The sequence below is a fragment of the Pan paniscus genome, chromosome 2 (genome assembly GCF_029289425.2).
Source record: "Pan paniscus chromosome 2, NHGRI_mPanPan1-v2.0_pri, whole genome shotgun sequence".
Classification (NCBI taxonomy): domain Eukaryota; kingdom Metazoa; phylum Chordata; class Mammalia; order Primates; family Hominidae; genus Pan; species Pan paniscus.
The window spans coordinates 111,332,319-111,347,298 of record NC_085926.1 but is presented as its reverse complement, the minus strand read 5'-3'; the positions used below and the strand labels follow the sequence as shown (position 1 = coordinate 111,347,298).

At 41.2% G+C, this 14,980-nt stretch overlaps 1 protein-coding gene across 7 annotated transcripts in view; it reads left to right on the top strand.

Moving 5' to 3' along the window:
* CFAP44 (cilia and flagella associated protein 44) overlaps positions 1 to 14,980 on the top strand; it is a 155,304-nt gene that overhangs the window by 94,016 nt on the left and 46,308 nt on the right. For 6 of the 7 annotated variants that reach the window (XR_010111448.1, XM_063602499.1, XM_003825105.6 and 3 more), the window contains 2 exons: positions 6,047 to 6,243; positions 8,837 to 9,011. The exons of the other annotated variant lie outside the window; for it this stretch is intronic. Coding sequence is in view for 5 of the 6 variants with exons in the window: in XM_063602499.1 (XP_063458569.1) it covers positions 6,047 to 6,243; positions 8,837 to 9,011 (372 nt within the window). In the remaining variant the exon portion in view is untranslated. The remainder of the gene's footprint in view (positions 1 to 6,046; positions 6,244 to 8,836; positions 9,012 to 14,980) is intronic. 7 annotated transcript variants of the gene reach the window in all.

Below are 14,980 nucleotides of genomic sequence, written 5' to 3'. Positions count from 1 at the left end.
CCATTGAGTCTTTTTCCCTCAATCGCCCAGGAGGAACCATCTATTGTCCTGTCCTAAAGGGAGTTCCTCCTAGGTCTGGTTGCCCCTGTATGGCAACCAATCAAGACCTAGATCCCCTGTTAGTAAATCTGCTGGGTCAAATCATCTTTTTCCAACAGAACCAGCCCCACACTTCAAGATTTGAGCCAGTAAGCTACCCCTTTGCCTTTCCTCTTTTTTTGACTTAGGATATTTCTGACCTGGTGAGGTGCGCTCACGATGAGGTTACCTCTAAAAGTTATTTTCCCACTTTCTTCTGCTAGCAAAGCAGCCACCGCCACAGATTGAATGCACCTGGGCCATCTGTGGGCCACTGGGCCAAGGATCTCTGATAGGAAGGCTACGGGTTGTCAGTGGCCTCAGTGCTTTCGGGCTACACCCTTGTTTACACTGACAACAAGGTGGTATTGGAGTGTTATAGGGTCATGGAGAAGACTGTCAATTATCAACTATAGGTTTTAAATTTACCCTGGCTTTGAAAGGAATAGGGTACACTCTTTTCTTTACTACTTCCATCTCTCTTTCTTTCTCTTTGGCTTCTTTGTCTCTTTCTCTCTTTCTGACTCCCTCTTTGTCTGTCTCTTCCTCTCTCTCTTTGACTTTCTGTCTGTCTCTCTCTCTGACTCTCTCTTTGTCTGTCTCTTTCTCTCTCTTTTTCTTTCTTCCTCTCTGACTCCTTCTTTGTCTGTCTCTTCCTCTCTCTCTTTCCTTCTCTTTCTTTTTGACTTCCTGTCTTTCTCTTTCTCTCTCTCTTTGTCTCTCTGTCTCTTCCCCTCTCTCTCTCTCTTTCCTCTCTGCTGGCCTTTCTCTGCCTCTGCCAGCTGCTTATGCTGCTGTTCTCCCCTCTCCTTCCCCTTTTCATGGCTTCAGCAGTGTAAGACTGCCACCTCCTTGGGTTTTTGCACTGTGTGCAATAACTCCATGGTTTCCTTGTGATATTTAATGGGGGTTCCTCCAGAGGTTAGGAACTCCCTTTCTTTCCATATTGCAGAATGGGCATGTAGGATTAGATAAGCATACTTACTATCTGTAGCAAAGTCTCCCAGTTACAACTGAGGAGGTGGGGGAAATACCTGGCTACAGGCTGTCCCAGGATTCCTCGGATGGTAACAGACCTTGAGGATAGCTGTCTGGGACAGGAGATTAACACTGAGAAAGCTGCACCAGTGTCCAGGAGGAAGTCAATTTCCTGGTCCTCAATGGTTAAACATACCTGGGGCTCAGTGAGGGTGATGACATGAGCTGGCGCTTGCCCCGGGAATCCTCAGTACTGTTGTCGGATCATCTGTTTAGGGGCTTCTGGCCCAGAGAACCTCTGCGGCAGTGCACCTTCCAGTAATTGCCTCGGGATAGTGGACATGGGCAAGGGAGCAGCTTGTTTCTCATTGGACAATCTTTTTTAAAGTGTCCTTGCAAACCACACAGATAACAAGCCCTACCAGGTGATTGGCCTGCTCCATTTTCTGTCCTCTCTAACCACTGAGGTTTGTCTGAGGGCCATGACTAAGCCTGTGGCCTTTCTCTGATCTCGCTTTTCCTTTTTGGCATGTTCCTCTTGGTACCTATTATAGAACACCGAGGTTGCCAGGTTTAATAATGCCTCCAGATTTTGTTCAGGGCCCAGGGCTAGCTTTTGGAGCTTTCTCCTGATACCTGTGGCTGACTGGGAATAAACTTATCTTTTAGGATAAATTGGCCCTCGAGGGAGTTGGCCGACAGGGGAGTATATTTTCTTAAGGCCTCCCATAGCAGCTTGAGGAAGGCAGAAGGATTTTCTTCCTTTCCCTGAGTTATGGTGGACATCATTGAATAATTCATGGGCTTTTTCTTAATTGTCCTTAGTCCTTCTAGAACACAGGTCAACAGATATTTGCAACTCCAGTCCCCATGATCTGAGTCGAGGTCCCAGTGGTGATCCATACTGGGGACGGCTTGCTGACTGGTAGGGAATTTGTCCCTTTCTTTGGCTGTCATTCTATCATTTACTTGACTAAGATACCAGGTATCTCCAAACTCTCAGGTTGTAGCTAAAGCTGCATTCTTTTCATTAAAGGCCAGGGTTTGATCTAACAATAGCATGACATCTCTCCAAGTGAGGTCAAAGGTTTGTCCTAGACCCTGTAGGACATCTATGTACCTATCGGGATCATCTGAAAACTTCCCCAGGTCTGCCTTGATCTGCTTTAAATCAGAGAGGAAGAAGGGGGCATGTACCCGGGTTGGGCCAAACTCCCCTCCCCCTACAGCTTGAAGGGGACATAACAAATAGCCTGGGAGTTTTTGTGGTCTCTTGGAGATTTCTTTGTTTATTTCCTTCTGGGCAGGGGAGATTAGAGGAGCCTTATCATTAATAGGAAGGGGGGCTATAGGGAGGCTAGGATATGGAGGTAAGCTGAGAGATCCTCCTGTGGGATGTAAATTGCAAGCTTTGCATAGTTGTGTATTCTCCTTCAATGAAAAGAAAGCTTGGAGATAAGGTATTTCACTCTATTTGCCTTCCCTCTTACAGAAAAGGTCAAGCTGCAGGATAGTATTGTAATTTATACTTCCCTCAGGTGGCCATTTTTCCCCATCAGAGAGAGAATATTGTGGCCAGGCTGTAGTGCAGAAAAAAATGAGCCACCTCTTTTTCAGGGTTTGTGGGTCAAATTGGTCCCAGTTGCTTAGGATGCATTTCAAGGGTGAGCCTGTTGATGCCTGAGTGTTTCCCATGTGAAAGGAAAAACCGCCTGCAGTTTTGTTTACTTCCCCCCCACCCAAGAACCTGCAATGGTCCCTGGACCCTGCTGATCAGAATAGTTGCACTCACCAATGCAGCAGCAGAAACCCCTCTTGCCCAAGAACCTGCAATGGTCCCTGGACCCTGCTGATTGGAATAGTTGTGCTCACCAATGCAGCAGCAAAAACACTAGTTTTCCTCTTAGACCACAAGGAGGACAGAGGAAGGATGGATTTAGTGGCCCTTACCAATGCATTCTTGAAAACCTGCATGCTTGCCTGTCCTCTTAGACCACAATGAGGACCAAGAAAAATCGGATTTAGTGGCCCTTACTGACGCATTCTCAAAAACCTGTTAGAGTCCTAGGCATTCTCCTGTTAGTATCGGGACTTTACCCCTGTCCTATAAAGATGTTATGCCCCCAAAATGAAGTAGAGGACCATACCCTGAGAGAGGGAAGGGATCTCTGGGGTTGGAAGAGTGACGCCTTTTGTCCTCACTTGAATAGGAAGGATATCATTTCTGAAGCTCCCCACATCCTAGCTTCAGGAATAGCTTTTGTTAGGCCCGCTTGTCTGAGGAAGGATCCTAAAAGGATAGTTGGTCTCCCCACCCAATGGGGCTTTGGGCAAAAATTATATCTTTCTGATTGGTGAGCCCAGGTGCCTAAAGAAGGGAACAGAGTCCTGAAGTTTATACTAGAAATCATTCTTATAGGAGAAACTAGAAAAGCACCAGAGACGGGGTGGTTTTTAGAAGCAGGACTAGCCTCAGAGAAGAGAGGTGGGAGGAAGTTTGTCTGACAGGCATTAGGACCCAGGAGGCAAGTGTCAGGATAGATAGGATAGACAGGTGAGCCTTGCTTGGGTGACGTGACTTTGAGAGTTCCGCTCATGGCTACAGGGTCAACCAACTTTTTGTCAGAACCCCAGAACTGAATGACTTTCCTCTCTGTTGACCGTTGGCTCAGCCCAAAAGTACAGGAAAAGCGGAAGCTGTTTCCAGGCAAACCAATGCTCCCAACTCCAAAGAGTCGGGGGTTGTTAGAGAGCCCTTTCCCAGAAAGCCTGACACCCATGTCTTTAGTCCGGCAGCCACGCTAGTCACTTTTAACTGGCTGACAGGTGTCCGGTATTTAGCCCCCGAATTCTAAGGAAAAATAGGACAGAAGAGCAAGCTAAAGGGGTCTGATGGTACTCACTGCATGGCGATGTCCCATCTGGGTCGCCAAGATGTGCCCAGAGTTGGTTCCTTCCAGTGGGTTCTTGGTCTCGCTGACTTCAAGAATGAAGCCACGGGCCTTCGCGGTGAGTGTTACAGCTCTTAAAGGTGGTGTGGACCCAAAGAGTGAGCAGCAGCAAGATTTATTGTGAAGAGCAAAAAAACAAAGCTTCCACAGCATGGAAGGGGACCCGAGTGGTTTGCTGCTGCTGGCTGGGGTGGCCAGCTTTTATTCCCTTATTTGTCCCTGCCCATGTCCTGCTGATTGGTCCATTTTACAGAGTGCTGATTGGTCCATTTTACAGAGTGCGGATTGGTGCATTTACAATCCTTTAGCTAGACACAGTGCTGATTGGTGTGTTTTTACAGAGTGCTGATTGGTGCACTTACAATCCTTTAGCTAGACACAGAGTGCTGATCGGTGTGTTTTTACAGAGTGCTGATTGGTGCACTTACAATCCTTTAGCTAGACACAGTGCTGATTGGTGTGTTTTTACAGAGTGCTGATTGGTGCACTTACAATCCTTTAGCTAGACACAGAGTACTCATTGGTGTGTTTTTACAGAGTGTTGATTGGTGCATTTACAATCCTGTAGCTAGACCAAGAGTGCTGATTGGTGCGTTTTTACAGAGTGCTGATTGGTGCACTTACAATCCTTTAGCTAGACACGGCGCACTGATTGGTGTGTTTACAATCCTCTAGCTAGACAGAAGAGTCCAAGTCCCCACTCAACCCAGGAAGTCCAGCTGGGTTCACTTCTCAATGTTAATCTGGGTCTCATGGAAAGGCTAAAATTTAAAAGTTCCAGTGGGCCAATACATAAAGGAAGTAAGTCTTAAAGAGATGAGAAAGATAGTATGTATGAAAGAAAAGGGAAAATTAAAAAGAAATAGTAAATCATTTTAAAAGCAGACATAGAGTTTAAAAGATTAAGTTAGAAAAATAGTAAGAAAGGCAAACAAGCTAGGGATAATCAATCTATACAAAAATAAATTAAATTCTAAGAAGTGCTTGTTTGTGTGTGTGTGATAATTATGAACCAATGCCCCCAAATAACAAGGTAATTGATGAAAAAAATTTGTTAATTAATTTTTTTAGTTGACAGATGAAGAGCTTTTAAAAATAAGACTCTGTGGGCTATGAGAGAAAGATGAACTAGAGATTAGTATGATTTCCTGAGCTTAATGTTTTTTACAGAGGCAAATAGGGGAATCTGATAGATTGGGACTTTCATGAAATGTCATTAAACATGGAGAATTGAGGGGCAAAGAGTAGAAATGTAGAGGTTTGCACTTTTATTCAACTGCTCAAGGTCTGCTCTTTTTATAGTTACTATGTGCAAATAAATTGCATTGCCACATGTATGGAAACACACACATATATACACACCACACATAGCATGTAATTTAAGAAAACAAAATGTATTTTTAAAACATTTTGTGAGGTGAAGAATGAACATTCTTTAGTCTCCGGGGAATAAGAGTTAAAAATTATTTTTCCACTTTTTGATTTAGAGACCTTCACTCACACACAGATATTAATATATTTGTTTATATAATTTACATGTTTATATTTATTTATATATCTATGCATCAAAACACATACACAAACTATATATCTATTACAATATCTATTATACATTTTATATAATAATCTATTATATATGTATATGTGTAGATATATATATACATAATATATAATATATAGTCTATTATATATAATATGTAGGGAGATGGATTCTATTTCCTCAGAATTTGATATGATCTATTTACCATTAAACTGCAGTTTACCTGCAAAATTTTCATTTTTCCACATATTATGAAAACACTGGTATTATAGTGATTAATAATGAGTTCTTTAGTATTTTCATTAGAAAGACTATATTTGCTCTTTAATCAAGTCCAATCCAACTTTCATGACATCCTGGTTGGTATATATATGTTAAAATTTGAGTCTAGCACAATATAATGATATAATAAGAATAGTGTATTGTAGTTTTATTACTTAGTAATTATGCAGAATGATCAAAATGGTGACTACTGCAAATACTTGTTTTATTTTTTCAGATTTCGAGATCCACTGGAAAGTGATACTATTGTGGTTCATGCCATACTGAGTGACCACAAGATATCCTCTTACAGGCTGGTGCAGCCCTCTAAGTACTCCAAATTCAAACGAGCTAGTCAATCAGAGAGAAAACCAAGCAAATTGGACAGGTTTGAAAAAGAGGGACCTGGAAGAAAGGACAGCCAGAGAGATGCAGGTAGCCTATGACAAGAAGGCTTTTAAATTCTTATTTACTAAGACTTCAAAAGTGAATTGTCTGTGGACAGAACCATTGAACCTTCTTTGGTGGCTTGAGCTCAATCTCTTGTCCCTCTTCCTTCCATGATGGTTTTCTTTGGAGTAAATAATCAAGAGAGACAAAAGTGTATGGTATAGCTGAGAATGAGAGGCCACATTTTCCCAAGAAATGCTCCATGTCCACTTTCCTCTTTAATGTAGTTTGTAAGAAAACCTACCCTGGTCATGTGACTGAGAGTGGGTGAGAGGACTGGATGCTGCTGTTTTCTTACTTGCCACATCTAGCTATTCTTAAATCTAGGATTTCCCCAGATGCTAGGTTCTAGGCAGTGGTTCGTTTTAGATTCCTGGGCCCTATTCCAAAGTGTGGGGCTAAAACACTGCATTTCAGACTATTTTCCAAGAACATATGCTTTAAATAGAATGATCAGAGAATAGAGGTATGAAAATAGTACCTCTAATCCCTGCAACCTGTTTCTTGTGGCTGCCCACAAGGTGACTGCAGATTAGTAAAAGAACAAGAATTCTGGAAATGGCTTGGAGAGCCATTCAATAATAAATAAAAGGTGCTGATACAGCCTGGCTAGATCTAGGCTATTGACAGTGATATAATACGAACATTAATATTGGTTTATCTTCTTCATTGGGAACTCTTTAATGTCTCCTTTTTGCTCCTAGGATAAATTCTGAAACCGCTGTCCTGATACTTAATCCTTCCACAATCTATCCCTGTTCTACGTTTCCAGTAGTGCCTTCTCATACTGTTCAGCTTGCCTGTTTAGTCTTTTGTCCTGCCTGCTGCTCCCTGATTATGTCTAACACTTCCACACCCAGGCTCCTGCCAGAGTGACCTCTTCACTTCTCTCCTGTCTGAATTCTACCAATTCTTGGGGATGTAGCTTAAATTACACTTTTGTTTATAAGGCCTTCCCATGACCACCCAGGCCACATAAACTCTTCTTTCTCTATACCACTATATATTTGAAATTTGAAATATGAAGTATGATGAAATGGTTATTTATAACTATATAAATATCTCATATTATTTAATTTTTCATGTCTCTAAAGCTTGAACACGAATAGAGTAATTCCCCAATAGGAACTTGTTAGTAGACCAGGTGTGGTGGCTCACACTTGTAATCCCAGCACTTTGGGAGGCCAAGGCAGGTGGATCACTTGAGGTCAGGAGTCCGAGGCCAGCCTGGCCAACATGGTGAAACCCCATCTCTACTAAAAAATACAATAATTAGCTGAGCATGGTGGCACATTCCTGTAGTCCCAGCTACCCAGGAGGCTGTGGTGGGAGAATCACTTGAACCCCAGAGGTGGAGGTTGCAGTGAGCCAACATTGCATCATTGCACTCTAGCCTAGGTGACAAAGTGAGACTCTGTCTCAAAAAAAAAAAAAAAAAAAAAAAAGAAACAAAAGAAACTTGTTAGTTGTTACAGCCATTTTTTAAATTTTTTATTTATTTATTTGTTTTTGATACAGAGTCTCTCTCTGTTCCCCAGGTTGGAGTGAAATGGTCCAATCTAGGCTCACTGCAACCTCCACCTCTCAGGTTCAAGCAATTCTGGTACTTCAGCCTCCTGAGTAACTGGAATTACACCCGGCTAATTTTTTTTTTTTTTAATGTATTTTTAGTAGAGATGGGGGTTTCACCATGCCCAGGCTGGTCTTGAACTCCTGAGCTCAGGCAATCTGCCTACCTTGGCCTTACAAAGTGATAAGATTATAGGAGTGAGCCACCAAGCCTGGCCATAAAGCCAGTAATTTTTAAATTATTTATTTGATTGTGTTTCTGATTAGTTTTTTAGTTGGCTTCAGAGCACTTCAGTTGGTATGTGCCACCTCAAATTGTATGTATCGAATTGGACTTACTCGATTTTTCTCCTTTTCCCCACCATCATCTCATAAACACTCTTTCCCAACATGTTAGTGGTCCACCATCATTTATCATGTTCTCTAATTGTTTAATATATATCTTATCTTGCCAACTTTTAAATAAGGTTTTTAAAAGCAAAAAATGTGGCTTAGATCTTTTTATTTTGACATTCCACAGTACTTATTATGGGGTTGAATTCATAGTAGTTGGTCAATAAATACATTTTTGTTTTTGTTTTGTTTTGTTTTGTTTGAGACAGAGTCTCACTCTGTTCCCCAGGCTGGAGTGCAGTGGCAAGATTTCAGCTTACTGCAACCTCTGCCTCCTGGTTTCAAGCAATTCTCCTGCCTCAGCCTCCCAAATAGCTGAGATTACAGGAATGCACCACCACGGCTGGCTAATTTTTGTATTTTTAGTAGAGATGGGGTTTCACCACGTTGCCCAGGCTGGTCTCAAACTCTTGACCTCAAGTGATCCACCCACTTCAGCCTCCCAAAGTGCTGGGATTACAGGCAAGAGCCACCACAACTAGTGCTCAATAAATACTTTGATTTACAAATTCAATATATTCTCTGTGTTTTTTCTAATGCAGCAGGTTAAAAACAATATCTGAGAGTTTTGTTTTTATGTCTAAAAAAGGCTGAAAAATGTTGATTCTCTATGTAGGTGGGAGTGTTACCATACAAGAAGAATCAATAGTAGAAAAAGGGAAGAAATTTCGGCCTAAAACCCTAAGTGAAATCATCGTGGAAAATCAAATTGAGAAAACGAGAAAACTTATATTAAAAGCTGAAAGGGCACAACTAAAGATTCAACAGCGAAAAAAAGAATGGGAGGAACTGTGAGTTTTTTTTACCTAAACTCTAATCTTTTTAATATGTGAGCCCCAAAATAATATATCTTAAAAATCTTTATATTTATTGACATTGTTATCATTTAAAATCAAAAGTGAAAACAATAAAAACAAAGAAGGAGATATTATAAACAGGTCAGCTGGATCTTTTAGGGTGGTGATACTTTGGTAGAACTTCTGTAATCCTTAGAGTTTCCGGTCCAGGAATTCCATTTTGCTAATAATACTGTATAGTCAGAATGATTTTTAAGAATTAAGAAATGCTTTTCTATCTCAAAATTATAAACATATTCTCCTGTATGTTCTTCTAACATCTTATAGTTTTGGCTCTTACCTTTATCTTTAACCATCTGAAGTTAATTGCTTTCTTTTTTAAAAAAAAATCCAGTATTAATACGGGAGTGCTGGGAAGGGAAAGGAGTGGTCCCTTTAAATGATATGGAAGGGAGGAAGGGAAGTGCTGGGTAGCGAAAGGCGTGGTCCCGGGCTAGGGCTCCATCCCCATGGACCTAGGTGAGGACAGGCATTTCCTGCCCAAGTGTTGCATTTCCCAAGACCACCCTGGCTTGCCATGCCCCTATCCTGGGCCTATTAAAACCTGAGACCATAGCAGGCAGACACAGAAGTGGCTGGACATCATGAGGGACACATTGGCAGAAGAAGACACAAGTAACTGGTCATCAAGAGCACGCTGACGGGCATCAACAGATGCCAGCACGCCGGCAGGCCATTGACCAGTGGGACGAGGCAGAGTTTGGCGGGACAGTCGGGCTGGGGCTGCCGAGTGGCCCAACTCCAGGGAAAAACCATCTCCCTTCTGGTTCTCCCATTGGTGGAGAGCTACTTCCACTCTATAAAAATTTGTACTCATTCTCCAAGCCCACATGTGATCCGATTCTTCCAGTACACCAAGGCAAGAAACCCCGGGATACAGAAATCCCTCTGTCCTTGTGATAAGGAAGGGGGTCTAATTGAGCTGGTTAACACAGGCTGCCTATAGACAGCAAGCTAAGAGAGCATCCTGTAAGACACGCCCATTGGGGCTTCAGCTGTAAACATTCACCCCTAGACACTGCCATGGGGTCGGAGCCCCACAGCCTGCCCGTCTGTATGCTCCCCTAGAGGTTTGAGCAATGGGGTACTGAAGAAGCGAGCCACACCCCCATCGCACACCCTGCGAAGGGGACAAGGGAACCTTTCCCATTTAAACTGGGGACTCGTCTGAGATTGCGGAAGGTGAGTGTGAGTGAATGCCAAACTTTTGGGTCTGCCTCTCTTTCAAAACCCTGCCACCTTTCTCTTTCCTGTGGGCAAGAGGCTCTGTTTCTCTTCACTGAGTTTTAAAAACTCCACCCTAACTGGGAGGTCGAAACCCCCAGACTTTGTCTCTTTTCTGTCTTTGAAATGGTTCTTATCTCTTTTTTTATAATATTCTGAGTTTTGTTACAGGCTGTGGAAATGTTACTAAGCAAAATGAGCATTAGGCTCAGCCTCCGAAGGTGAAAATCAGACCAACTGTTCCTAGAGATGCCATGTATGCCTCCACTTTGACAGCTGCAGGCATGCATGGCTCAGGGCACCTCTCCTTACCCTTTTTCCTCCCAGCTTGGGCACCTGGGCATGCCCGCAGCAGGCAAGGGTCGAGCCCAACAGTCACGAGCAGGGCGGGAGAAAGCCATGATGGTAGCCGCAACCCCACAGGGCCAATGGACATGTGCTTCTCGCCCACCACGCCAATTGACCCTCTCCTCCCCTGGCCAAGGAATTCAAACTAGTCTGAACTGGGGGACAGATACAAGGATTAGAAAGGCTTAGTTGCACTAAGCAAGGGGTTCTTCCCCCAGACTCTCTCCTCTTTTTGCCCCCTAAACTGTTTTTCTTTTTTTCCTTTTCTAAGTGAGAGGGCTCCCCCTAGCTCTGTTTCTGATAAGAAAGTTAACAGGAATGGCCCCTGCTGGCTGAGAACTGCAAATTTGGCAGGGCACATTTGAGACACTCTAAATAGATACAAACAGCCTCTAAAATACTTTTTCAGTCCCAACCTCGACTCCAAGCTTCAGGTTGAGGCCCTAGAAAGAAAATCCCGGTCTGAGGGATCCAAAGCCAGGCAACAGGCACAATGTAAAGTAGGACCAATTCCTGCCGAGTAAACCTCTCACCCCATGGAAGGAGACCATGCTTCATGGCATAAACAGGCCCAGGGTACCCAGTTTTCCGACAGCAGGGAGAAATGGAGGCATAGGTGAGGGTGGTTAATTCCTATTCTCCAGGTTTCCCCTACTTCATGGGTACATACCGCAGTGGTACCTATGGCCAGCTCAGAGATAAGGGATGGAAAGTGAAAGGAGGATGCTAGCTTTCTGTCTCCATCACACTCTGAGTTTTCACTAAAAGAAGGAAAGGAAGGAGGGCTGCCTCTATTCCCTGTCTTTCAGAATGGGCAACCAGTTCTCTTCACCACCCCCAGCTTATACTCCTCTGGAGTGTATCCTGAACCACTGGGACTGTTTGACCCTCAGAATCTGGAGGAAAAACCTCTCATAGCCCTCTGCACAAGGGTTTGGCCAAATTATGATTTACAGGAAGGATGACTTCGCCTAAGGAAGGAACCATTCATTTTGATACCATTCAGCAGTTGGAATTTTTCTGTGGATGTGAGGACAGATGGTCTGAAGCCCCATATGTGCAGGCTTTGTATAGCTTGCAAGGCAATCCAGACTTTCACCAACAGTGTAGGATTGATTGATTCAGCCCTCCTGTTGGCCATCTCAGGTTGCAAGGGGTAAGCCCAGGGAATTAAAGATATGAGTCCCAGAGGCAACCCCAGCAGAGGAGTCAGCTCCCTCCAGCCTTGCTCCTCCGGATCCACCTTGACCTCCTTAACCAGCTTCAGCCCCTCACTTGCCCCTCTTAGAAATCCTCACCCTAAACAAGCCCCAGTCTCACTCTTGCCCCTCCAACAGATGCCCAGTGAATTTGGGCCCAGTAAGGCCAAGGTCCCCTTCTCCCTACAGGACTTAAAGCAAATGAAGAGAAATCTGGGCAACTTTTCAGATGACCCTGTGAGACTTTCCAGAATTTCACCCAAATGTTTGAACGTTCCTGGAGAGATGTTATGTTACTTTTCAATCAGACCCTGACAGACACTGAGAAGCAGTCTGCTCTGCAAGCAGCAGAGAGATTTGGGGATTAAAAAAAAAAATCTGGTATGAGGTAGTTTCATGTGACAAGCACATATTTTCATTGGTCTATTTGCCATCTATATATTTTTAGTGACATGACTCTTCGTGTCTTTTTCTCACATTTGAATAGGATTGTTCGCTCTTTTACTGTTGAGATTTTAGACTTCTTTATATATTCTAGATACTAGTCCTGGATATATACTATATGCTAGTTGGATATATAGTTTACAAATATTTTCTGTTAGTCTGTAGCTTGTGTTTTCATTCCCTTAACAGAGTTTGTTCTTTTTTTTTTTTTTTTTTTTTTGAGACATTGTCTCGTGTGTTGTCCAGGCTGGCATGCAGAGGTGCAATCTCGGCTCACTGCAAACTCTGCCTCCTGGGTTCAAATGATCCTCCCACCTCAGCCTCCCAAGTAGCTGGGATTACAAACATGTGCCACCACTTTTGCATTTTTTTTTAGTAGAGACAGGGTTTCATCATGTTGGCCAGGCTGGTTTGGAACCCCTGACCTCAAGTGATCTACCTGCCCTGGCCTCCCAAAGTGCTGGGAATACAGGTGTGAACCACTGCACTTGGCCTCCCTTATTAGAGAGTTTGTCACAGAGCAACAGTTTTTAATTTAGTTGATGTCCAACTTACCAATTTTCCTTATATAAATCTTGATTTTGGTGTCAAGTCTAAGAACTCTGCCTTGCCCCAGGTCCTAAATATTTTATCCTATTTTTGTTTAAACATTTTATAGTTTTTCATTTTATGTTTAAGCTAATTTTTAAATAAGTTATCAGACTTAGGTTGAGATTTGTTTGTTTTTTTCTTACGGATGTCCAATTACTCTAGCATTTTTGTTGAAAAGACATTTCCTCCTTTGAATTCCTTTTGCACCTTTGTCAGAAATCATTTGGACATATTTGTGTGGGTCTATTTCTGGGTTTACTTTCAAGTCTGTTGATCTACATATCTATCCTCTTACCAACACTACATTGTCTTGATTCATATATTTATATAATAGATCTTGAAATCCAGTAGAGTGATTCCTCTCATTTTATTTTTCAAAATTATTTTAGACATTATAATTACTTTGTCTTTCCATATAAATTTCAGAAAAATCTTGTCTATATGTATACAAAATCTTGCCATAATTTCAATAAGAATTATGTTAAAGCAGTGTATTACTTTGGGGAGAATTTGTATCTTTATTGTGTTGAGTCTTCTAATCCATGGACATGGTATGACTTTCCATTTATTTAGATCTTGATTTCTTTCATCAGTGTTTTGCTGTTTTCAGCATAAAAAGTGCTATACATGTTTTGTTAGATTTGCACATACGCATTTCTTTTTTGAGCAATTTTAAACGGTATTGTGTTTTTAATATTGGTGTCTATGTGTTCACATTCACTGCTAGCATAGAAATATAATTGATTTTTGTTTGTTTATCTAGTATCCTGTGACCTTTCTGAACTGTCTCAGTTGTAAGAGTTTTTTTGGTAGGTTTCTTGATATTTTATGTGTAGACAACCACGTCATTTGTAAACAGGAACAGTTTTATTTCTAATCTGTTTGCATCTTATTTCCTTTTCTTATTGCACTGGCTAGAACTTCCAGTACTATATTGAAATACAGTGGGAAGAACTAGCATCCACACTTTGTTCCTTATCTTAGGAAGCATTCAGTGGTTAAATAATATAACTGTTTCCATCCTTTACCTCAATCTACCTATACTTTTATATTTGAAGTTAGTGTCTTTACTAACTTCACTAGGCAACATAAAATTGGGTCATGTTTTTAAATCCATGCTGCCCATTTCTGTCATTCAATGGTATATTTAGACCATTTATGTTTAATGTACTTATTTATATTTAGGGCTTACATCTGCTATTCTATATTTTGTTTTCTGTTTGTTCTATTTTTTGGATTTCTGTTTTCTTTCTTCTGCTTTACTAAGGAATTTGTCGATGAATTCATCTGTAAGTATTCTTTGAGGGATAGTGTTAAATACAAATTTAAAATTTTTGTTGTTATAGTGCTATCCAGATGTTCTATTTCTTCTTGAGTTAGTTTTTATAATTTGTGTCTTTGAAGAAATTTGTGCATTTCATCTAAGTTGTCAATTTTATTGGCGTAAGGTAGTTTATATTACTCCCTTATATTTATTTTAATTTCTGTAGTATCTGTTTTGATGCCCTCTGTTTTATTTATATTGTTAATTTTCATATTCTCTCTTTTTCTTGATCATTCCAGCTAGTGATTTACCCATGTTATAGATCTTTTCAAAGAACTAGCTTTTGGTCATAGATTTTAAAATATTGTTTGGTCTGCTTTCTCTGTCATTGATTTACTATTATTTTTATAATTTCTTCCCTTCTAGTTAACTTAGATTTAATTAGCTTTTAGTTTCTTGCTTCTTAATGTGTAAACTTGTGTATAAGCTTTGATTCTATGCCCTTCTTCTTTTGTAATATAAACATTTAAACTATAAATTTCCTCCTAAGCATTGAGTTAGCTGCATTACACATTTTCATATGGTAGACATTTATTATCACTTAGTCCAAAGTATTTCTAATATCCCTTGTGATTTCTTCCTTGACGTGTAGTTTAGTTTCCAAAGATTTGGGGTTTAAAAAATATCTTCCTATTAAATTTCTAATTTAGTTGTTTGTGGTAATAGAAAATAGTCTGTATAATTTAAGTTATTAAAGATTTATGGTGAACTGTGTTATGGCCATGCATATACAGTCTATCTACATAAAAGTTCAATATGTGCTTGAAAAGAGT